The 22,550-nt window shown below is 32.9% G+C and overlaps 3 protein-coding genes across 11 annotated transcripts; 1 reads left to right on the top strand and 2 right to left on the bottom strand.

Annotated features, from left to right (window-relative positions):
• Positions 1-30: 30 nt before the first annotated feature.
• Positions 31-1,681, bottom strand: LOC128872959 (eukaryotic translation initiation factor 3 subunit I). Its single transcript, XM_054116180.1, has 5 exons — positions 1,520-1,681; positions 1,044-1,290; positions 665-945; positions 390-590; positions 31-321 (listed from the first exon to the last, which is right to left on the bottom strand). Exons 1-5 carry the CDS (start codon positions 1,520-1,522, stop codon positions 73-75), a joined length of 981 nt encoding a protein of 326 aa, XP_053972155.1. The 5' UTR covers positions 1,523-1,681; the 3' UTR covers positions 31-72.
• A 486-nt stretch (positions 1,682-2,167) lies between these two features.
• On the top strand, positions 2,168-5,387 carry LOC128872408 (glutamyl-tRNA(Gln) amidotransferase subunit B, mitochondrial). 3 transcript variants are annotated; one of them, XM_054115056.1, is made up of 11 exons: positions 2,168-2,224; positions 2,368-2,601; positions 2,683-2,830; positions 2,969-3,082; positions 3,180-3,352; positions 3,443-3,591; positions 3,683-3,918; positions 4,002-4,190; positions 4,272-4,408; positions 4,470-4,593; positions 4,674-5,387. In XM_054115056.1, the coding sequence occupies exons 2-11, from the start codon at positions 2,510-2,512 to the stop codon at positions 4,887-4,889; spliced, it is 1,578 nt and encodes a 525-aa protein (XP_053971031.1). In that variant the 5' UTR covers positions 2,168-2,224; positions 2,368-2,509; the 3' UTR covers positions 4,890-5,387. The 3 variants fall into 3 exon arrangements, with proteins under 3 accessions (XP_053971031.1, XP_053971033.1, XP_053971032.1); XM_054115058.1 differs by having other exon boundaries at positions 2,193-2,331; positions 2,467-2,601; XM_054115057.1 differs by lacking the exon at positions 2,168-2,224 and having other exon boundaries at positions 2,344-2,601.
• A 241-nt stretch (positions 5,388-5,628) lies between these two features.
• LOC128872405 (protein phosphatase 1 regulatory subunit 12A) lies at positions 5,629-20,921 on the bottom strand. 7 transcript variants are annotated; one of them, XM_054115049.1, is made up of 22 exons: positions 20,324-20,921; positions 17,587-17,717; positions 17,393-17,511; positions 17,132-17,291; positions 16,877-17,021; positions 16,677-16,810; positions 16,456-16,601; positions 15,710-15,850; positions 15,370-15,452; positions 15,168-15,294; positions 14,973-15,081; positions 14,589-14,723; positions 13,903-14,085; positions 13,446-13,574; positions 12,477-12,660; positions 12,164-12,295; positions 11,828-12,026; positions 11,629-11,738; positions 11,463-11,534; positions 9,199-9,522; positions 8,437-8,532; positions 5,629-7,018 (listed from the first exon to the last, which is right to left on the bottom strand). In XM_054115049.1, the coding sequence occupies exons 1-21, from the start codon at positions 20,570-20,572 to the stop codon at positions 8,437-8,439; spliced, it is 3,108 nt and encodes a 1,035-aa protein (XP_053971024.1). In that variant the 5' UTR covers positions 20,573-20,921; the 3' UTR covers positions 5,629-7,018. The 7 variants fall into 7 exon arrangements, with proteins under 7 accessions (XP_053971024.1, XP_053971022.1, XP_053971028.1 ...); XM_054115047.1 differs by having other exon boundaries at positions 12,146-12,295; positions 20,324-20,919; XM_054115053.1 differs by lacking the exon at positions 12,164-12,295.
• Positions 20,922-22,550: the final 1,629 nt, after the last annotated feature.

Genomic DNA, 22,550 nt, shown 5'->3' on the forward strand with positions numbered 1-22,550 from the left:
AAATCGATTGGAAGAAAATAATTTGCACTGTTTATTTGGCCGATATATATTTATTTTTTTCATTCCACAAAATTAGTACTCGAAATGGAAATCGAAATAAGATTGGTCGAATGTATTAATACGAACATAACCGTCCTCACCACCCGTCGATATGCTACGTCCATTGGGATGGAAAGCAAGAGAGTTAATCGGACCAAAATGCCCTTTCAAACGCGCGAATTCTTCTTCGAATACTAAATGGAAAAATCGAGAATCGAACTTTCCTTGGCGAGTGGACGTTGTCGTTACGTCCATAGCGTCTTGACCACCTCCAAGAACCACCTAGAAAAATGTAATTTTTCGTAAAATCTGATAAACTATATTTTTTTACTGTTAGATGGAAAACATACGTGATCAAAGATTGGAGAAATTGTGGCAGAATTCACAGGTCTTTCTGTTTTATATGTTTTTAGTAAGACCAATGATTCGCTGTCAAATAATCTTGCAGTATTATCTTTCGAAGCAGTTACAAACATGGTTCCATCTTTATTAAATTGCATGTCGTTTATTTGAGATTTGTGTCCTTTGACACTCGACATTTTTTTCCTCGTCTATAAATAAATAAAATTGAGCGATGATTGAAAGTACCGTTGACAACAATATCGTAAGAGAATGTATTACGTACTCGTACGTCCCAAAGTGCAATTTCACCATCTTCGTGTCCAGTAATAATTGTCTCATCTAAAGCACCCCACAATATAGCAGAGATTCTGGGACCATTGACTGCAATTCTAGAGATCACATCGTCTTGCGATAATACGGCATCGACATTTCTGATGTCTATGATAAACATTTCACATTGGTGACCCAATGCTTTGTCTGTAGAGTAAACAGCAAGATTCGCTGAATAACTGAAGCTACATGTTCTTACAGAACTATTCGTGTGGAGGACACCTATTTCTTTTCCTAGATACAAGTTAAGATATAAATATATAAAGATTACTTTGTTAGTGAAAATTTGATATTCGTTTAAATAGGAAGTATACTAAAAGTAAAGTACAAACCAGTTTGGCAATCCCAGACTCTTAGCGAATTATCACCACTGCCAGACAGAAATCTTGTTGTGTCCCAATTAACATCGATACACCACACAGAACCGTTGTGACCATTGAAAGTTCCAAGGCGTTCTCCATTTAAAGAGTACCAAACATTCGGTTTCTTATCTTTACTCGACGAGAATAATAAATCTCCCTCTCTATTATACTTGATTTTTGTTATGGCACGTTCGTGCCCATGTAACATCAGGGGTTTCTGTAGCGGAATAATAAATTTATTACTATGCAGTTGTATCACACATTTTAATAATAAATTTAGAAATCATAAAAAAGAAAAAGAAAATGAACTTAAATTTAACGAACGATGACATTTTTAAGACAGAAATAATGTCATGAAGGTTATGCTGTCACATGTCTTTATATTTCACTCAAAATTTAGATTAGAGCACAAGATAGAAATATGGTGATACCATTCATTAACTAACCATTATGTGTTGAAATATGTAAGTAAATATAACGATTAAGATGTCAACTAAAGAACATTCGATTGTTGAAGCAATCAAAATACTTGCAGCAAGGACACGAATGCTTCAATACAGTAGAAAGGAAAAACCAGGGAGACCAATCTTCTGTGGATATATCAAATTTGAATTGAAGTTACAGATGCTAGGGTCTTTACTTGAAGTTAGAGATACTTGAAGTGCTTTTGTCGTGCCCTAACTAAAATGTGTAAATGTGTAAAATAGCGCATCAAGTACTTTAAAAACGGTGATGTAGAGAAAGGGCTAAAAATATTGCAAAATAAGTTCTACTACTATTTAGTTTAGTGGTATTTAGTGTACTTCAGTGGTTTAATATCAGTGGCGCCATCGGTGGGAAAACGCCCAAGCTTGTAGTGAGCGATAGTTCTCACTGTTGCTCCTAGATGGCGCCACTAACTAAAAAGTCGGTAATTATTACTGCATTAATAAACAATGCTTAGAAGTAATAAATTAGACAAATTAACTAATATAATGTAGTATTGTAAGGCAAAGAATCGTATTAATTACAATAATAAACAATAATTGATTAAAGGTATCAGTGGCGCCATCTTAGAGAAACGATAGGAACTATCTTCACTACAAACTCGAGCGTTTTGCCACCGATGGCGCCACTCATCACTCACATTGTAAACAAACATTAACATCGAGGTATTATTTATTTATTATACAATACTCTATAAAATAAATAATAATACATTTTTTCTATCTCTAATTCTACTGCTTTTCGATTGCTTGTACTATCTTTATACTGAGCTGTAAGTGTAACTGTTAATATTGAATGTATAATTTAGGTTATATTAAAGACTGCGAAATATACTCGTAATTTATATTATGAAAATCGTTTCCTACAAGTATTTACTAAGGTGAATATAATATTTTTGATTATAAAGGAAACATGCCACGTTGTTTTGTGTAAATTAAGAAAAAGCAAAAATGTTATTACGTAAAAGAGAATGTATTTTTGTGAAAAAGTTTTATAATAATATACAGAATTGGTATCAATTACGACACACCTCTACAAATCTGTAAGTATATTAATAAATTATTGATATATGACGTTTATTGGAATGTAATGTACAGAGTAGTAATGTAATTTTTGTGTACAGGTCGGAATGGAAACCTACAATAGGATTGGAGATACATGCACAGATTGCAACAAAATCAAAATTATTTTCTGGAGCTTCTACAAACTTCCAGAGTCCGATTAATTCTTGCGTTTCACTTTTTGACTGTGCAATGCCAGGAACAATGCCGGTAAAGTGTAATGAGTACAGGCAAAAAATATTTAATATAATGAACCATTAAAAGCAAATGTTTCTGAATTAAATTATAAACAGGGGCATACATTTTTGAAACCTAATAGAGTACCTTCTTGTTGCATCATTATTGTAGGTGTTAAATAAAAAGTGTGTAGAAGCTGGAGTATTAACTGCTTTGGCATTGTCATGTAAAGTAAACGATGTCTCAATGTTTGAAAGAAAACACTATTTCTATCCAGATTTACCTGTAAGTATTTATTATGGGTAGTAATGCACTTATCATAATCAAGAAATACTATTATCAAATATCGCATTGAACTAACCAAGACAATCGTTTTACACAGGCAGGATATCAAATTACGCAACACAAGAATCCCTTGGCTGTTAATGGAGAAATTGAATTTATGGTATTTAATCCAGGAGTACACAAGAAACCCTACATGAAATCATCTAAACTTAAACAAATACAATTAGAGCAAGATAGTGGAAGAAGTTTCCATTTTGAAGATATTGGAAAGTAATAATGATTTTGAGTACTAAAATAGAAACTTAATACATTTAATAATATGCGTGTAAAAATATGAATTATGCGTTGAATTTATAATAGGAATTTAATTGATCTTAATCGTGCTGGGATACCTTTGATAGAATTAGTGTTTGAACCAGATCTATCGGATGGAGAGGAAGCAGCAGCACTTGTAAAAGAACTCTGTTTAATTTTACAAATGCTAGAAACATGTTCGTGTAAAATGGAAGGTTAATTTATTTATAAAATATTGTCCCTTTGGAAACAATTACCCATTGTAAATAAATATTTGACATTATAGTATGCTTCTGAAATTTGCAGAGGGGTCATTACGAGTTGATGCAAATGTTTCTATAAGTAAACACAATGCGCCTTTAGGCACACGTACAGAATTAAAAAATATTGGAAGTACGCGTGCAGTCAGTAATGCCATTGATTATGAAATACGGAGACAGATTTCAATTTTAGAAGCAGGAGGTAAAATTACCAATGAGACTCGCGCATGGGATCCAGCACATAAAAAAACAATTCTTATGCGTGAAAAAGAAGATAACCACGTAACGTATTTAATTTTTGGTAATTATTTTTCACATAAATAAAAATTAGGTACGTTACTTTTAAAAGTAATGAATAATTTTAGGATTATCGCTTTATGCCTGAACCAAATTTGCTTCCTTTACGTTTACACGTTAATGAAAGTATAGAAAATAAGTATAATTTAATTGATGTTTCGTCATTGAAAAAATATTTACCTGAACTACCAGGACAAATAAGAGAGAAAATGATGAAAGATTTATGCGTTACACCCAATTTAACGATAGCAATAATGGTAAATTTAAATTATAGTATGTACTTAAAGCATAAAGAAATTAGTATATATATTAATGATTTTAACTTTTATGTTGTGTAGAGTGATTTGGAATTATTGAATCTGTATCTTGACATATTGAAAGGAGGTAAAGATCGTAACGCTCAAACGGTAGCTCAGATTCTTATGAGCGAAGTTTTGGCTTTTCTAAATCGCCATAAATTGGAACTTAAATTTTGGTAAGATTGTTAAAACACAACAATAAACAGAAATATATGAAACTCTTTTATGAAATTCTAGTACAAACAATCGACACTACATCGAAGAGATAATCGATTTATTCCAGGCCAAGGTAATAAATTTTATAATAATAAGGAAGTTATTAGACAAATGGCCCAGTGAACTCGAAAAAATGCCAACGCAGGTAAACGTAACTATTTGGAATGAAAGTATAAGAACTGTTGTAAACAGTAGTGAATTTTTATTATGTTCCGTTGCTTATAGATTATTAGAGAAAACGATTGGTATTCCATATCGGATCAAAAAGAATTGGAAAAAATATGTTTAGAAACACTTGAAAAATATCCTAAGCTTGTTAAAAAATACAAGGCTGGAAACACCAAAGTATATAAAAAAATTCTGCACGAAGTAGTCAAAATTACAAATGAGCGTGCAGACATGGCTGAAGCAACAAAAATTCTTACGAGACTACTGAGTTAATATTTCGAAATGAAATATATGGAACATTTTGAATAAGAAGTCTATTAATAATTGGATGCATCTATTTTTTTTTTTTTTTTTAAGTATATTTACACATCTCCACATTTAAAATATCATATAAAACATGTAATCAATTTTTTCTAGCATTTACCTTTATAAATCGTAATTACAAATACAAAACCAAATGAGAAATAAATATTTATAGTTTAACAAACCGGAGACTAGAGTACTCTCAGTCTCCTCTGTAACTTCAAAATTTACTCTAAACCAGCACAAATTGTTATTTTTAACGGTGTTAATTACATTATAAAATATTTCACAAAAACATCAGACCATATTCAATGACTGTTTCATCTACATAATACCTGAGGGTGGGACATGTTCATTAAAGTAGTACAAAATATGATAACAGGAACAATCTTCATCGTGTCAACGATGTGCTGTTTAAGATTCATTTGTTTCGTATTATCTTATTCCACTCCATTAAGAAACAGTAAACGTAATTTTGTAAATATTGTAGTCAAGATGCAGCAATAGAAAAATGCACGGCAAAAGTTTACAAATAATCGTGATTACGATCGCTTAAAAATTAATTACAATGTTATGAACAATATACATTTTTAGACATTACACTTATAGGTATCGCGGGTGTTATATTTACATCGAAGATATAATTTTAAAAATCATTGTTAAGCATATCAATATTTGACAAAGATTGAACCGCTTATCACAAATTGTACGAAATCTTTTTTTTTATACAATAACGAGTATTGTATACTGTGATGCTAGTTTCATCTAAACATTTTTCAAATACAGTAAGCACATAGATATTGCTATTATATAATACAATGAAAGTATCTATATACTAAACAGTTACACAAAATCGTTATTCTGTAACAAACGTCGTTATGAAATAATTATTTCAACTTATCTTTTTACAATTCTTTACAACATCGTTAAAAAACATGTCACCTATACGTTGTCATTTGTTCCTTTCTTCGTTACCTATAAAACATTTAATTTTTATCAAAACTAAAACTTCATTACAAATATCGCTATCTAAAAAGTAAGAAACATTTGTTTTCCAATCCGATACACTAAATCAATTATTAAAAGTAATAACACAGTTTCCATTCCACAGTTGACACTAGTTATTAGAAACTATATATTAGCTTTAGCGCTTCGCAAGTATTAAACTGTTTTGATCGTTCGAATTATACTTTGTTTACAACGAATTGCAAAAGAATATTAAAATATACATTGTTTCGTACAAGAATTTTTACTTTACTGCAAAAACGGCAATGACGGAAGGATTATAAAGTGCAGTCTTCCAGGAAAGGCCACTTGAATAGCATGAAAGTCATCTTGATTCACTCTTAATTCACTCTTTTTTTATTGTTCTACGTAATCTTGTAATACGTTACGAATGCTTTAGCCTGCATTACAATTATGGAAACAAGTTTATACAATAAATTTGATATATATTTCTGATGTGTGTTTTTCATAAGTAAAAAATTTCTTCTTATTTACTTCTAAAATGCCACATTATCATTTTACCTATTACATATTTACAAAATGTCCTTACAAAGAGTCAACATTAATAACGTGATTTGTTTAAAAAAAAAAAAAAAGAAAGAAAATTGTCATAAAGAACATTTGTTTTTCTTTCATCAATTTGAATAAAGTACATTTTGCTTCATAAAGCGTCGGCTCTAAAATGAACCATGAAATTTATCTTCAACAGGAAGAGTTAAATGTGAGAAAGTAAAAATTCTAGGTCCTTTATGGTAAACTATTCACAATTGTAGGAATAGGAGCAATGTCTCTTTTCGCTCTTGGCACAGCCACGCGAGTAATTGGCATGATAATAAATTAAATTACTAGCATAAGAATAAATTCATCAATAATGTGATGATGTAATATACATTGCAAGAATACTAGCAATAATGATCATGATACTTTGTAGCTAAAACAATTCATTCAATGCAATTTTAATGCAACATAAGAAACGCTATGCGGCCATCTTTTTATGATCGCCGGAGTTATTTGGATAATTTGCTGATTACTCTGATCAAGGCACCGTTTTCATCTTTTAGCCTCTGGTTTTCGCATTTTAATTGGTCCATCACCTAGAAAAAACAAATGTATAAACTACTTTATGTAATTTCTAAATACATTTCTTACAAAACAATTTACAAAGGCAATGCCATTATCAAATGGATCAAATAAATGCTCACAAAATCAAGGGAAAAAAAAACGTAAAATAAAAACAAAAGGAAACAAGCGAGTACTGTTGCAACTAGAGCCTAAAATTAAAGCATTATAGTAACTAGGTGCACTAAAATCAAAGGAGCAACGCATATAATAATGTGTAACAGGCAGGTGTAATTTCAATGCTGTACAGGAATCTTATACATAAAAGAAAAAAAAGATAATCAACATTCGAATATGTTCCACTAACTTTGTAAAACCTTGCTGTAAAACTTAAAACGCACTTACGTATCCAACAGTATGTTATATTCGTGTTTCGTATTTTATTAGGTGTATAAATAAAATGTACAATTAAAAAAAAAAAAAATACATGACAAGCAATCTCTAATGTAACCCCCGACATTTGTATTTCAGCTGTGATATACTTTCTGTTTTCTGTTTGAATATATGTTTCTACATATCATCCTCAGATCACGGTATATCCTTAGGTAGCACTTATACAATAAATTGATTATAATGGATGTCATTTATATAATGTATGAATATTTTTAATATAGCCTACAAAATATTTTGTTGCAAAACTAGTATCACACATGAAATCAAATATGAAAATTGTATGAATTGGACATTAAGAAATGAATGTCAGATAATGCATAGTGTAATAAAAAGAAAAACAATTTTATATTGAACATGCTTTTTTTTTAGGAAAAGGGTACAAATCTATACTAATTTTTAAATATTTTTCTCAATACATTCTTCTAAACAGATTAGCACTATCATCCGAAACTTTAAAAATATATCAGAAATAGAAATTATCCAGTATTTTAATTGCCTAAACACTGAATACTCCCTGTATTGCTATAAATAACGAAACGTTAAGAAGACACTTTTCGTGAATCATATTAAGCAGTATTTTTGGAAAAATTAAAAATGTAAGATACATAAAAAAGAATCAATGAAAAGATACATTAAAAAGAATCAATGAAAAGATACATTTATAATTTTGTAACTTTAATTAGTAGAGCGGTAGAAAAATGCAGATTTAACGAATCATAGCATAGTTTCCATTGAGATACATGTTTTATGCAAGCTTCTCTTCTTGTATGATAAGCTGTTATAAATTCTTTAGATAAAACTGTTTTTTTAATGACCACTATGTACGCACAATACATTTTTGCGAAGCCGTATTGTAAGATAAGTCAGTGAGCGACATCGTTTCAAAGTTTTAATATTGCGATCAGAACGTAAAAATCGTAAGTAATCAATTAATTAATTAATATCGAACGTGGAGTACGATGTACACTGTTAACGCAGATGCTGTCATTATGTCCTTTACCTATTTAGTAGTATTGGTGAGTTTGGATACGACGCGGGTAAGTGCCCGATTTTCGGCTTTCAATCTCTCATTTTCAGCTTTGAGCTTTTGTAATTGCTGTAAACAGTGAAACGATTAGCCCAAGTTCGCTTGCCGTGTAAAAGCCCCACCAGACAACGCTATATAATATATGCATCGTTTGTTACGCTTATAATGTAATACCCGAGAATACCGTTCAAAAATATGGATAACGAAAACCACACGGAGTATAAAATCAAAAGGAAGTACAAAGTGCCAATTAAAACCATTATATTGCATAAACAGTAAGCGTGATTATTTAAGAAAGATACTAAAAAATAAAAGCACCAAGAAATGGCAAATAAAGAAGAAAGCAATGCGTTAAAGCTGCCTATATTTTCTTTTCTTCTTTGTCTTTTTTTCTTTTCGTTCAAATTAACCACTCCAGAAATGCTGGCACCTTCCTCTGTATTTAGCCGCAACAATCAAAACGTAATTTAAAAAAAAAAAAAGAAAAAAAACTGTAACGTGCATTCTAACTAAGGAATATATAATTAAAAATTTGTATTAAATATAATAAATAGCAATTAAAAATAATGTACGTTAAATAATTACTTGCTTAAAGTACGACTTCTTAATTTAATTATATTTATATACACATACATGTATGTATGTACGTGTATGTGTATCTCTGTAAACTTTATTTTTCAGGGTAATTTAGAACATGACAATTGAAAATATGGAACGAAATCTTTCAATTCTTACCTTCAATTCTTCTTCCATTTCTGACAACTTCCTTTCCATCGCTCTCCTTTCCCTTTTCTCAGCTTCGGACAGAACCGTTTTATTTTGGGCACTTTGTGCTTTGTCCAATAAATTTCTGGCTTCCTTTAACTGTTCATCCGATCGCTTGAGTTTTTCTTTAAGCCTTTCGTTTTCCGCTTGAGATTCTTCGTACAACTTTTTATAATCTAATTCGCCGTTTTCAGATGTTGTTGATTTTACTCTAACTGACATGGAAGGTGCTTCTGACGATAGCGAAGATACCGATCCTAGCCTGTTGGATCTTCCCGAACGATCATTTCCACTCTGTAAAAGAAAAATGAACAAAGACAAAGGTAAGTTAAATTATCTTGGTAGTATTCTGTAGCGCATAACAATACAAAAGGGAGAATATATCGTTCTATATACAATTTAAATCTGTTTTCTTACAATATATCCTTCAGAACTGGCTAAACTTTGCAGACTGGAACTTCTAGATCCAATCTGAATATCTGGTTTTGATTTTGTCTTGTTGAAGCTTTCGGCTCTTTGCACTTGCGAATAATTGGTCGGATTAAAATTTAAGTAACTGTAACTCGTGGAGGGTGTCAAGCGTAGAGAGGCAATACTTGTTGGAAGAGTTATACTTCCATATCCTGACGAAGTTCCACCATACGTCGTGTACGGATTCTGATAATTCAAATTGCTCGTAGAGTTTGAATAAGGAGACTTTCTGAACGACTCGCTAGACTTTGCGGTTTTGTTTAAATAATTTGGTAATCCAACAGAGTTCGTTCCATTGATGCTCAACAGACCCGAATAGCTGTTCTGATTCAAAGGAAACAATCCACTAATGCTTCGTGATCGATTTCCGAAAATTGAACTTCCATTTGCCGATGCTTGTGCTCTTAATCCTGCAGCTGTTGTTGGTTTTCCTTGAGATCTTTTTCTATACGATGACATGTTGTTTACAAGATTGGTGGAATTATTTTGGAAACTTGATCGAAACAAACACGTTTTGTTTGGATTAGCACTATGTTTTTTTTTCTTTTACATATTAAGTTTCAATTCGAAATTATGTTACAATCGAACGTCGTATTACTTTGCCACGATGTGCACGGATTTGGACGATCTAGTTCTAATGACAGCAAGTATTTGACTGACGTAGGCTGGGTGGTGGAACTTAAGACATCAGCCAGTTTACTCCAAAGCATTGGTTTGGTATGCTATTTATAGATCACATGCACAAACTTACACTAATATCAAGGTTGTGTGTTTTAGAATAAATATATTTAAAGCGTCACTTTTAAGACATTTTCTACATTTATGATAACATATTAAAGTATATTTTTTAAATGTTTTATTTAATATGTTTGCTCACTTTTTGCTATATATTTAAACGTCCATAACACTATGATGCAAACAATAAATAAATACCTTCCAAGCTAGTCTAAATGTCAAAGAGTCGCATCGTTCCAAATGTCGATAGAATATTTTTAGCTACCGCCAGGCCACGTTCATGATCAATTTTTTTTCTTTTGTCGTTTGTTTCGTTTCTTCGAATCGGTCTTTAAATATCGATCGCATTTAAACATCGAGTTACTATTATTTACTTTATTTATTTAATAAATATCGTTTTCGTAAGTGTTTATGAAATCGATCTTTTACGAATCGCTTCAATTCAATTTTGAAATATTCTAAAAAAACTTATGACAAATAAATGATAAACAAAAGTCCACAAAAGTGTACGAAAGGTGTATATAATTTATGAAATGTATTTATGCTTCGGTCAGGATATGTGTAGTAAGTTAAAAAAAGAAAAAAATCAATGAAATCATGTTTTCATATAGTGCTTTTATGTGTACATTTGGTTTTAATACATGATCTGATGGGATATAGGAGGATAAGAAATGGAAAACTATTTTTAACAAAGCATGCACGAATAGAGGTTAATCTTCCCAGAGACTAGCCCAAAAATAACACAAAGCTTCTGTGGTTCGCTAAATTGCGTTCATATTATAATAGTTACATATTATTCTTAGGACTTGTTCAAATTATTTTGGATAAATAAATAAACAAACATTTGGAGAATTATAAAGATGTACCGTTAAAGCGCGAATTATTTTTAAAATTATTATACAAGAAAAACATTGATTTTCAATATGTAATCACTAACTTTATTCTTTTTCGCGTAAGTTCAGTATTTGGAAAAATTAAAAGAATTACTTATAATTATTCGAGGTAATTAAGAAAATGAAATTACTTACTTCGTTATGGTTAATTTTGGTGTCGTCGCAATCACCACCGGCGGTTAAGTCTTGCTTTTCAGGGTCGATTTCCTGTAAAATATCCAGTTACCGTTATTCCAAGAAAATCATTTCCTAGACGTTATGATCCGATTTAATAAATCGGAAATAATAGGCTGTTACTAACGTCCATATCAACGTGGACAACGCCCGTGGATCTCCTCTTAGGCCTCCGCCTCCTTTGTATAACAGCCTGTGTAGCTTGTGCATTTCTGCTATCGTTCTCCTTATCTTGTTCTGGAATGGATCATCAGAAGCGAAACAGAAAGTTTTAATCGTAAATTACAGGTGAATAAAAGGTCCTAATAATACGGTGTGTCGTGTACCTTTATCTTCGGGTTGTTTCAATGATCGTCTAAGTGGTAATGTTACGGTTGTCTCTGCGCTGCTTGTCGCAATAGTTTCAACCGGAGCTGACGACGGTCTAGGTACACTCGTGCCTGCGGAAGGTCTTCTCATATATGCTGTGGTAGTATCTGGGTTAGATAGCGGTGGGGTCTTGTTATTAGCATCTTCTAACTGAAACTAAGCAACGAAATATTCATTTAAAATTTGTTATTATAAAAATGACAGAAATGCCCTAGTTCTTCGACACTGAAATTCGGATACCCTCTTGGTATCTAAGAATGATTTTAACCACAAACCTTGCTTCCGTTATCTACCTTCAGCCTCCAAGAAGGCCGCCTCTCGGGTAAGTTAATTTCTTCAGAGGGTTTATTTGCAGTCACAGTAGTAGGAGTTGCTGTTGTTATTGTAGCTGTAATCGAGGCTGTATTGCTGGTAGTGGTTGTAGGCTGGGTTATTTAAAAAAAAAAATTATGAATAAATATTTATAAAGCCTTCGTTATCGTTATCGAAACGATTAGTATTTAACAACTATCGCCGATATAAAAATTAAAACATACATAATTATAGTTTGTATGCTGTGGTTACACTTTCGGTTAAAGTGAAAAGTTGTCGCGCGTAGAAGCTCACCTGTGTAGAAGATACCGTAGAAGGAATTTCATTATTTTGTTGCTTTTTTTTAACCAGTTGTTCTGCACTTTTTATTTCATCTAAAGTCACACCCTGAGTCGAGCGTCGCGTTTCTCTTACTCTCTTGGCGTGTGCTTTTCTTTGTGTTTCGCTTTCTTCGTCGCGAACTGGAGGGACGAAAGATCTGGGCAAAAATCATATACGTGACGTCAAATACAGAAAAGAACAGTAATCTGGTATAATGTATGTAAAAGTCTTTCGCAAAATATAACAAAATTTGAAAAAGCATTAAACATCATAAACACAATTCATAAGCAGTGTTTACAGATATCACATAAAACAACTATGCCGTCAATTTACAATAAAAAAATAAAGAAAAAAAAAATGATTTTGTTACGTTTCGATTCACTCGCATTTATATATCATTACAGCCATCGTGTGATATTTAAAAGTAAAAAATACCGTTTAACCTTTGATAAATACATACACTTATAGATAAAATATATTTTGAAATATTTAAAACATGCTGAAAAAAAAACTTCATGTTTTTATGACATTAAAGGATAACTTGCTAATATGTACGTATTACTTTGTTATCCACATCAATTTCTTCCATTTGGAGGTATCATAGGTCCCGTATTAACACCAGGATGTCTGCTGGAGTAGGTTTATCGAAAATCTTTATTGCAAACGTGAAGTTGCGCAATTAATCGAGGAAAATCAAATTATATACTTCAGTAGCAGCGTTTTTGAATCAGGATTATTATTTTTACTAGCGAAAACAAGGCAGTGGTTATTGGGGAAAGTAACATTTGAGGACAGATGTATGCAACTGAAATAAATAATCACACTGCAAAGCAACTTTCCATGCCACTGCCAATTAACTTATATTGTGTGTATAGATATCGTAGAATATGCAAAATCACACGTTTCAAGAGAATCTTCCCAGGTCAAGCGTTAAGTACCCACTTGAAGAAAGTCTTGAAGATATTTCCTGGACTTAGCTTGCTCCCTCCTGGGGTAGTGGGAGTTCCAGGAACTGCTACCGAATTGTTTGCACTCGATAGAACTGTGGTTGTAGCTTCCACTGGTTGAACACTACCCAGCCACATTAACAACATCGCACGATGCAAATATGAGTATATAAGCTTCAATTTTAAAAGCATTCTAACATATGCTAAATTACGATTTTCAAGTTAATCGAACTCTAAAGAACCAGCATATGTATTTCCTTGCGCTATGCACGTTTTTGTATTATCTTTTCGACCGTATAATTTCTTGTTGAAATTTGTATTAACGAGAAATTTCTGTGCCGTATTTCATAACGGTAGAACGATACCGCAAATCAGGTCAGTAAATTATATATCTTGAAATTAAATCTGTTAAGAATAAATTCGTCTTTTCCCGTTCCTCTTTTAATATTTACCTGCGAACTTGATTGGCTGGAATAGGACTTGTTGTAGTTGTTGTTGTGGCAGTTGTAGTAGCTGTAGCTGTAGTAGTTGGCAGTGTACTTGACACTATTGTTTTAGATGTAGATGTTGGTGAAAGTGTATTGCTTCCCTGTGGCAGTCTTGACAGTTCCAAGTTTAATTTTGCTTCTTTTCTTCTAAAGTGAAAACAGCGTAGTCGTTACATCATACAGAAATATCAAGAAATGTTTTGTTTTAGTCATTCGAATTTCGTAAAATCAATCGATCCCGATGTTACAAGGTTTTAAAAACAAATTGTGTGAGATCGACATTCGATGTTTCGATGTACACAGAAAGTTGTGATTTCGTTTAAGCCAAGCAAAAGCAAGGAACGAGGAAGGCTTACTCGATAAACTGATGATCACAAGTATAAATGGTTCATACACACGAAAAACATGATACGATATTTAGTAAAATTTTAGTACGTAGCTTATTTTTCCGAGACGAGCAAAATTCTTATTTAAATACACGTTTCGTAAAATTGAATCGAAATTTCTATTTAAATTTTACGTTTAGTTCATATTATTATTCGAATCAAATTTTGCCCGTTTCTGTCTCTTTTACGATACTTATGTAAAGTTACTAGTATAATGATTCACATTGAAAGCATTAATATATATCACGTATGAAACGTGCGCACCTGTGAGTTTCGCGTAGAGATGCAGAGCGAGTCGTAGTATTGGTGTGAGTAGGAGTAGCTGCGTTGCAGCAATGGAGAGTAGGGCAGGAAAGCGCCTTGATGCGAGCTCGTAATGCCAAGTACTGCTCATAGAACCTGCATAACATGCACCATGCCATGCATACCTACACTAATTTTCTATATGCATGAAAGCTTGAACGTCTACTACGCTAAATTTTTCACGTGTACGCGTAATTATTTGAATGGGCAAATTATCGTCACGATGGAACAGTAATTCCAGTGTAAACACAGTAGAAAAGTTAACGAAATTCGTACGTCGTAACGAATACAACTGCAAGATTTTAATACTACAAACATTATGCGTTAGGGTATGTTTTCACTCACTTCTCGTCCGTTTCGAAACTATGCGTTCTAGTCAACACCACGTCAGGTTCTGTATTCAGTTTGTTTGACATGGTCGGTGATTTGATATTTTTATCCTTTTCTTCAAGCCCTAAGCACGCATAAAGAAATACGAGTCAACGTCGAACCTGTGCACATTCTTAAACGGTATACAAGTACATCGTGCGAATAACTTACTCGTAGATAGAGAATTCGTTGCTTCCGTATTTTGAATCCTATTTCTAAAAGAGCCTGACCGCCGCCAAGATGGTACGGCTCCTTCTTCGTTACTATCAGTCTGTTGTTTTGGAGGCATTACCGGAGCCTGAAAAAAATTCACGAAATTGTAAGAATCTATTCCGCGGTAAAATGTAACAGCAAGTATGTACAAAAATATTACCTGATTAGGAACTTTACTAACATCTGTAGGAGATGATGAATTAAGCGGTGTTGTTTCTTCTCTATTCGCTCTATTTTTCTTTTCTGTAAAGTTAAAATGAAATTAATTTATTTTGCAACAATCACGGCTCTCAGCTTCTTTCTATAAAAGAAGGAAATCAATTGATAGCGTATCCATTTGTTTAATGGAAAATGTTTTTTTTTTAGTAACCAAACTTTCAAAATAGTACTTTTATTCTAATATGAGAAAGAATGCAAAAAAAAGAGAGACAGATGTATCTTATAATACATGCAATGAAGTTTAATTTTAATAATATAAAAGTCTTACAGATAAAACTCACCATCATCTGTAAGACATGGAGAGTGGTTTGATTCGTTAGACTTATCAGATTGATTGGAGTAAGTGGAAGAATGTGATTCTGAGCTAGTCTCAGATTCACCTTCACCATCACTCTCTTCCATATCTGTTTCACGTGTCGCTTCTGTCCATGCAGCATTGTTACAAGAAATACAAATTACTGTTAAAGTAAGTAAAATAGTCTTGCGAAACTGAACAGTGGGTAATATATTTTTCATAAGAAAACACTCCTATCTAAATTAATATTTCTCAATCATTTTTTCAATATACACTTAGGTATACTTGAAAACACTTTCAGAAATAAAACGTATTTAAAATAAGTACGATAACAATAAACATATATGAAACAAACAAAAAAAAAAAATGACTGAGAAATACTATGCATATCTTTGCTCTCTTTTCATCCACAGAGTGTTCTAGCAGTATTACTTAAGAATAAAAGGGTCTTCTCACTATAGCACTTCAAAAAACGCATTTGTGACTTTGCATGGAGCACTTTACAAAACAGAATATAAACTACTCCTCTACCAGGCGATTAATTGGATGAAACCTTTTCAAGTGTGTAATATATTTGTTGTACAGTAATACTTATGGAACATTCTGTACACACAGGTAAGCTTAGAAATTCATCGTCATCCAGTATTAATATTAAATAATTCATCAAAATATTTAAATGTGAACATGCAAATTAGCAAACACGTTAATAAATAACGTAAATTAAGAACATACCAACATCGCTATTCGTTCCCGTACTAGAATCTTCTTTATCGGACTGAATCTCTAATTCAACCTTTTTAACTTTATTCGGAGTTTCTTCTTCAAAGGTTTCCACAGATTCTTGCATAGCTAAAGTGTTTTCGTTACTCGTCGATACGCTGCAATATAATAATCGATGCAATAAACAAAATATGTCCCTTTCAAAAAGTCATTAATCTTTTACTCCTACAAACCGTTTCTTTGGTATAGTTGATTGCTTTTTGTTAATAATTTGCGGATGATCTTTCATTAAGTCTTGTTGCTTTTCTTTCAGTTCCTTCAACGCCGGTAATATCTCCGTGTCGGCAATATCAAATGCAGTTTGATCCTATCGATATAAAATTGTGAGAGGCAATTTTTTTTTTTTTAATGTATAAAACAATTATAATCTTACAGCATAGTTCTTAATGTCCATATTACAAAAATTTTCCACTAAAAGTTCGCAAGCTTGCAATTGTCCCCAATGCGCTGCGGCGTGTAAAGGTGTCCAACCGTCGAAATCCTGAGCATTAACATCGCATCTAGCCTGTAGTAAGATGCTGAAATATTCAAATCTGCGATGTAGTAAGTAGTAGACAAAAGTTTTGCTTGGTTCAGGTACTTAAATATATCTTTTTAATTCGCAATAATAAAGATTAAACAATCTTACTCCATAACTTTAATGTAGCCTTTAGCTGCTGCAACGTGTAATGCAGTAGCTCCTGATTTGGGATGAATCGAATCTTTACCTGGTGCTCCTGACCGCCATGACCTAGCATGACTTAACATTGACCTCTCTTCTTCACTTCTAGCTTGATCACAGTCTATGCCTGTGGAAAATAATTTTTAATAGCGAAATGTACTCTTTATTCTATGGTACCTAATATTGTTGTAACACACTGTTTTACAAAAAATGATTATAAATACAAACCTGCATTATCTATATGTTGTTGTAGCATATTTTCCATTTCATTATTTTCTGCAATATCAAGAGCCAATTCGCCATCATTGTTAACTGCTGCCAAATTACATCCTTTTTCTATTAAATATCTATAAAATGTATCGTTTCATTTAAAAGAAATAATCATTAAATGTGTAGAGCAACAGAATAAAAATATTACTAACTTAGCAATAGATATAAACCCGCAAGATGCAGTTGCATGTAGCGGTGTCCATCCTTCATTGTCACCACAATTTATATCAGCACCCTTCTCTACTAAAAATTCGACCATATCCAAATCATCATTGATGCATGCCTGCAATAAAATGTCACAACTTGTTTTACTTATATAACATAATTATATAAAAGATTATATACTTTACGTATTAATATTCAGGTATCAACCAAAATAAACATTATGATTTATGATGAAAATATATGTTAACGATACATTCATAAATGCTATTAAGAGATAAATTATATTTATTCTTTATTACATAGCTTAAATGCTTTTAAATGCTTGTAATAATAATAGAATATAAACAATTTCTATATGAACAGCTGTGTTTATTGCAAATAGTAGGTCATTTACTTGTATCATTTTTGTATAGAAATATCAATTTATACAAATAATATTTAAAGGAATATATGTCTTATCTAAACTAAGACAGACCATTACATATAATAACATTTTAAGACAGAGGACACATAGAATACAGATACCACAGCCTCTGACTTCTAACAGAGAACTATAAATAGCATTTGATGCCTGATGTATTTTCACATTCTATTTTCGCAAATCCATGAAATGCCTAAACTTCCTTTTCACTTAAATAACAGTAACACATGTAATACATTCTATGTAAAACACTTTATTCGTACATTTTTGAAATAAATTATTTTCTTCACCCATACATTGTATGTATTTTTTAAGCAATTTAGACTATTTTAAAATTACATAACTATGAAGGTATGCATTCATTGAACACTATAAGCAAATCTTTTTTAACTCTTTATCAATATAAGTAATAATTTACAATTTCCATAAATATTTATTTTTCATAAAATGTATCGGTCTAAGAATGTTACATATTATATTTCATTTGTTGCCTGTGATTTATGAATAAAGTAAGCATAATTATTTAAGTACAGTTAAACGTGTTAAACTAACTCTTTCTATTAGTCTTTGCAGGAGCTCAAATATTTTTATACTTTGAGCTACTACCAAAACAGACATCTTTTGCAGGGCTATTTTTAGCCTTATCCTAACTTCAACCTATTTTAGTAGTCTCAATAGTTTAAGTATTATGCCAAAACTTACGTCATTTTTAAGAAAGCAGTTCATTCCAAACTGTAAATTGTATGCTGCAGATGTTTATACTAATTAAAAATAACGCTGGACTTGTAAAATATTTTCATTACAAGAGTTTCATTTACAGGAATTTGTACTAAACCAAATACGGATTCACATAAACATCAAATATAATATTTACTACTGTTTTTATTTATATAAACAATCTCTAGAGGAAGATAGTTTTCTCAGGAATTATCAGAGAAAGTAATTGCATTGCTTGAGTTATGAGAGACAATGGAATCTACGGTTGATACATAGCAGTCATTAAATCTTATTTACCAACAGCTAGGTTTAATCAGTTCAAACTATTTAAAACATCTATTTGTTATACAGTGTTAAGGTAATAATTGCAGATCAGAAGAAATCATTTTTCAACGATATTTAGTTGCAGTGTAAAGAAATAAATGTAGTTATATTGAAACATATGTAATTACAATGAAACATATATAGCGAAACATAGAATTAGATAGATTTACAGATACACAGTTGTTTCCATTTATCTTTTTATACATATTCTTCATAGATAAACGTTGTTAAATGTTAAATAAAGTTTTCTTTTCTTGAATATTGGTTCTGGTAACTAATACACATCAGAAATGAGTCAAATTCATATCTATATACCGATCACAAATAACTGATAAAAGAGAAAGAACTTTTTATCTGGTGTATGCTTGATAAAAATGATAGAAAGCAAAAAAGATCAGTTCTAGAAAGAATTACAAGTTTTGGTCAGCCTTGGTAAGGTCCGAAAATGATCTTTCTATCTCTTTGCAATACATTTGACGTATGTGAAGACATTTAGAATTACCTACATACCGGAGGTCTGATATCAAAGACAAATACAACAATTCTCATTGAGGATAAATGAAGGTATAGACTTTGGAGGTAAACACCCAGAGTTAGATTATTGGAAATTAAAACCAAACTTATGTAAATATGCTTATTGTAAATGTAAAATTAAAATATAAATACTGTAAATTATGTATTTAAGAAACGATTCAATTAATATAATGTTTTATATACATTCTTAATGAATATACTGTACAAAAAGGGACACTGTATTGTATATATATACACATGTACTCATTATATACATATACATATATATATATATATTCATAGTGTCTGTAGTCCTAGAGGTACACAAAATCTTAATCCCTTTCTGTTTCTGATATTAGCAGAATGGCTTAACATGATAAATGATCGTGACATTTACGATATTCCTTCGTTTCTTTAACGAGAGGAACTCGCGGTCGAATTCGTAATAGATCGAAAGATCCGGCGCTAAAGAGAACAGCGAACCAGCCACCACCGTAAGCCGGCTCGCCGTCCGAGGATTACATTTTACCGATCGTACTTAAATTAGACAGCTGAAGTATATACAATGTAGTAGCCATCTTGCGATAAGAATTTACGATCGAGAGGGAAAAACACAGGGGGAGAAAGCAAGACCGAGGAAACTTGGGTCGCGATTTGTTGTGATGCGGACGAGAAGGGAGTAGACGGGCAGGGATATCGGTGTACATAAACAAAACATCGAAAGAAAGGGGGAGTGGACGGATTCGTACCTGGTGTAACGCCGTGAGACCGTCAACGTTTCCGGTGTTGATATCCGCCCCCTTTTGAAGTAAACGCACGACCTCCTCCTTGTCGCCCGCCGCGCACGCCGCCAGGAACACGCAATCCGCTGAAAACTTGATTTTACGCGCGACTTGACGCGGCTGAGCCGGTTCGCGATTCGTCTCGGACTGTTCCCATCGTTTCAGCTGTTCAGCCCTTTTAAACAGGGCCGAGCTCGAACGGCTCTCGACAGACATCGCCCGAAAACACGCACGACTACACCCGAGAACCTTATAACCACTTCGCACCGTTTCTTCTTCTCTTTCTCCTCTCCTCCTTTCTCGCTCGCACTCTTCTCCGCGTTTTTAGATCCACAACTTCGCCGAGGCCACTTCACTTTTCAGTTCACTTTGCGTGATTCGACACGCTCAAACGGCCGTTTACCGCTCCTTACCTCCATATACGACTCCGTTCGCGGGCCCGTCTTTAGCTCGTCGAAAATTTTCTTTCCCGTTAAATAATTCGTTCGTCCTGACGGACTTACGGAGGGAGCGGTCGGTCGTCTTCGCCAGACTCGGTTACAGGGCGGCTAGATTCGCGTGCTCTTTGCTATTCTTGGCCGTCCCATACACCCGTGCGAGTTGTGTCGAAACCAACGAAACAACCTGTAGTAGAGCCAACGTAACGCGACCGTCTGTCCCTAGCGATCTCGTTCGATTTTCGTACGGTACGGAACTTTTTCTCGATATTCCACGAATTGCGTATCGAAAATTTTTTAATTTTTAGTAAAGGGACGTGGTTGGCCTGGGAAAAGCCTAAAGTGTCATTGATTTAAAAAAAGAAAAGAAAAGAACACTCCGTGTTCCCGAAAAAGAACCCCGACCAATCAGAGCGCGTGTATGCTGATGTAGCGCCCGCGGTAGCGAAGGCTGTGCGCTAAGCGGCCGCGTTTGTACGCTACTGCGGCCGCTCTACTGGCATACTCGCGCTCTGATTGGTCGAGTTTTTTGTTAATATCTCCTCAACGAAGCCTCGGACAACATTTTCGCTAAGGAAAAAGTTGTTTCAAATCACCCCCCGAACCCAGTGATGGGCAAAACCCTAGGTTTCGAATAAATCTAAAGTTTGCCGATATGTCTATCTCCTTTTCTCTTTAGAACATTTTCCAAAGAAGGAAACGAGAGAAACACATCGGTAAACTTCAGATTTATTCGAATCGTTGGGGTTTAACACGCCAGCTGAAGAACAGTGAATTATTGCCTAAATGAAAACGCTCCTTATCAGTTACTAGACGTAGTTACTAAGCGTACGTGAAAATGCGCCCTAATGTTGACCAATGAGGACGCTTTTAGGAATCCCAAGATGGGCGCCATCACCGTAAACAATTCTACCGAACTATCGTGGCGCTGCCACATGGCAAAATAACGAGTTTAATCGTAACATCTATACACGTCACATGTATAGCGTATTGTTTCTTGCCATAATTTCCGATGTTTATACCGAATGTTTTTCAAAATAAAATTATGATAAAAGTACAAAAACACTCGCAAACCGAACGAGAGTAACGAAAAATACACACGCGAAATTTCGATTTCTACGTATAGTTCGGTTGTGTATATTTCAAATCGGGGTACGTAATACGAAAGTAAATTATCCTTATCATTCTACTAATTTGCAGATCGCAAGATGTTGAATATTGAATATTGTTAAAATTTTCAGATGACGAAGTTAATGGAATGGCTCCTGTTCGCAACTTTATTTTTCAGCGTATGGGTAGCTGCAATTACAGGAAACATTAATTCGTTGATTATCGCAGAATGGCAGCTAGTTGTCTTTTTCTTTCCGCTCATCGCTTTATTTTTATTTGGCTTGTACGCGGTTACTACTATCTTATATAGGGTTTTCACATTTAACAATTGCGAGAGCGCAGCTATTGAACTACAACAAGTAGGTTTAACAATGGATGTAACGTACTTTATTTAAACAACTTGCAATTACTTTATCGCAATTTATTTTTCCAGCAAATAGAAGAAGCTAAGAAAGACCTTCAAAGTAAAGGTGTGGCTTTGAAAGGCAAATCTGCTTAAACATTCTTACGTTATACAAATAAAGCTACGTATTAATACATATAAATATGCTACCTCTTTAAATTTGTACATATTTCAAAAGATTTATTTTATCATGAAAATTGTAAAATATTTAAAACAAAAAAAATTAAAAGATTGTATAATGAAA

The sequence above is a fragment of the Hylaeus volcanicus genome, chromosome 2, assembly GCF_026283585.1.
Source record: "Hylaeus volcanicus isolate JK05 chromosome 2, UHH_iyHylVolc1.0_haploid, whole genome shotgun sequence".
Classification (NCBI taxonomy): Eukaryota; Metazoa; Arthropoda; class Insecta; order Hymenoptera; family Colletidae; genus Hylaeus; species Hylaeus volcanicus.

What these genes read in the sequence shown, in the direction of transcription:
- LOC128872959 (XM_054116180.1), bottom strand. An exon ending in AGTCTGGGATTGCCAAACTG is followed by an intron (nt 946 to 1,043) that starts GTTTGTACTTTA and finishes ACTTGTATCTAG; the next exon opens with GAAAAGAAATAGGTGTCCTC. An exon ending in TTGCACTTTGGGACGTACGA is followed by an intron (nt 591 to 664) that starts GTACGTAATACA and finishes ATTTATTTATAG; the next exon opens with ACGAGGAAAAAAATGTCGAG.
- LOC128872408 (XM_054115056.1), top strand. Translation starts at nt 2,510, where the DNA reads ATGTTATTACGTAAAAGAGAATGTATTTTTGTGAAAAAGTTTTATAAT. An exon ending in ATGTTCGTGTAAAATGGAAG is followed by an intron (nt 3,592 to 3,682) that starts GTTAATTTATTT and finishes TGAAATTTGCAG; the next exon opens with AGGGGTCATTACGAGTTGAT. An exon ending in ATTTAACGATAGCAATAATG is followed by an intron (nt 4,191 to 4,271) that starts GTAAATTTAAAT and finishes TATGTTGTGTAG; the next exon opens with AGTGATTTGGAATTATTGAA.
- LOC128872405 (XM_054115047.1), bottom strand. Translation starts at nt 20,572, where the DNA reads ATGTCTGTCGAGAGCCGTTCGAGCTCGGCCCTGTTTAAAAGGGCTGAA. An exon ending in GTCTCACGGCGTTACACCAG is followed by an intron (nt 17,718 to 20,323) that starts GTACGAATCCGT and finishes ATTTTATTGCAG; the next exon opens with GCATGCATCAATGATGATTT. An exon ending in GGGTTTATATCTATTGCTAA is followed by an intron (nt 17,512 to 17,586) that starts GTTAGTAATATT and finishes TACATTTTATAG; the next exon opens with ATATTTAATAGAAAAAGGAT.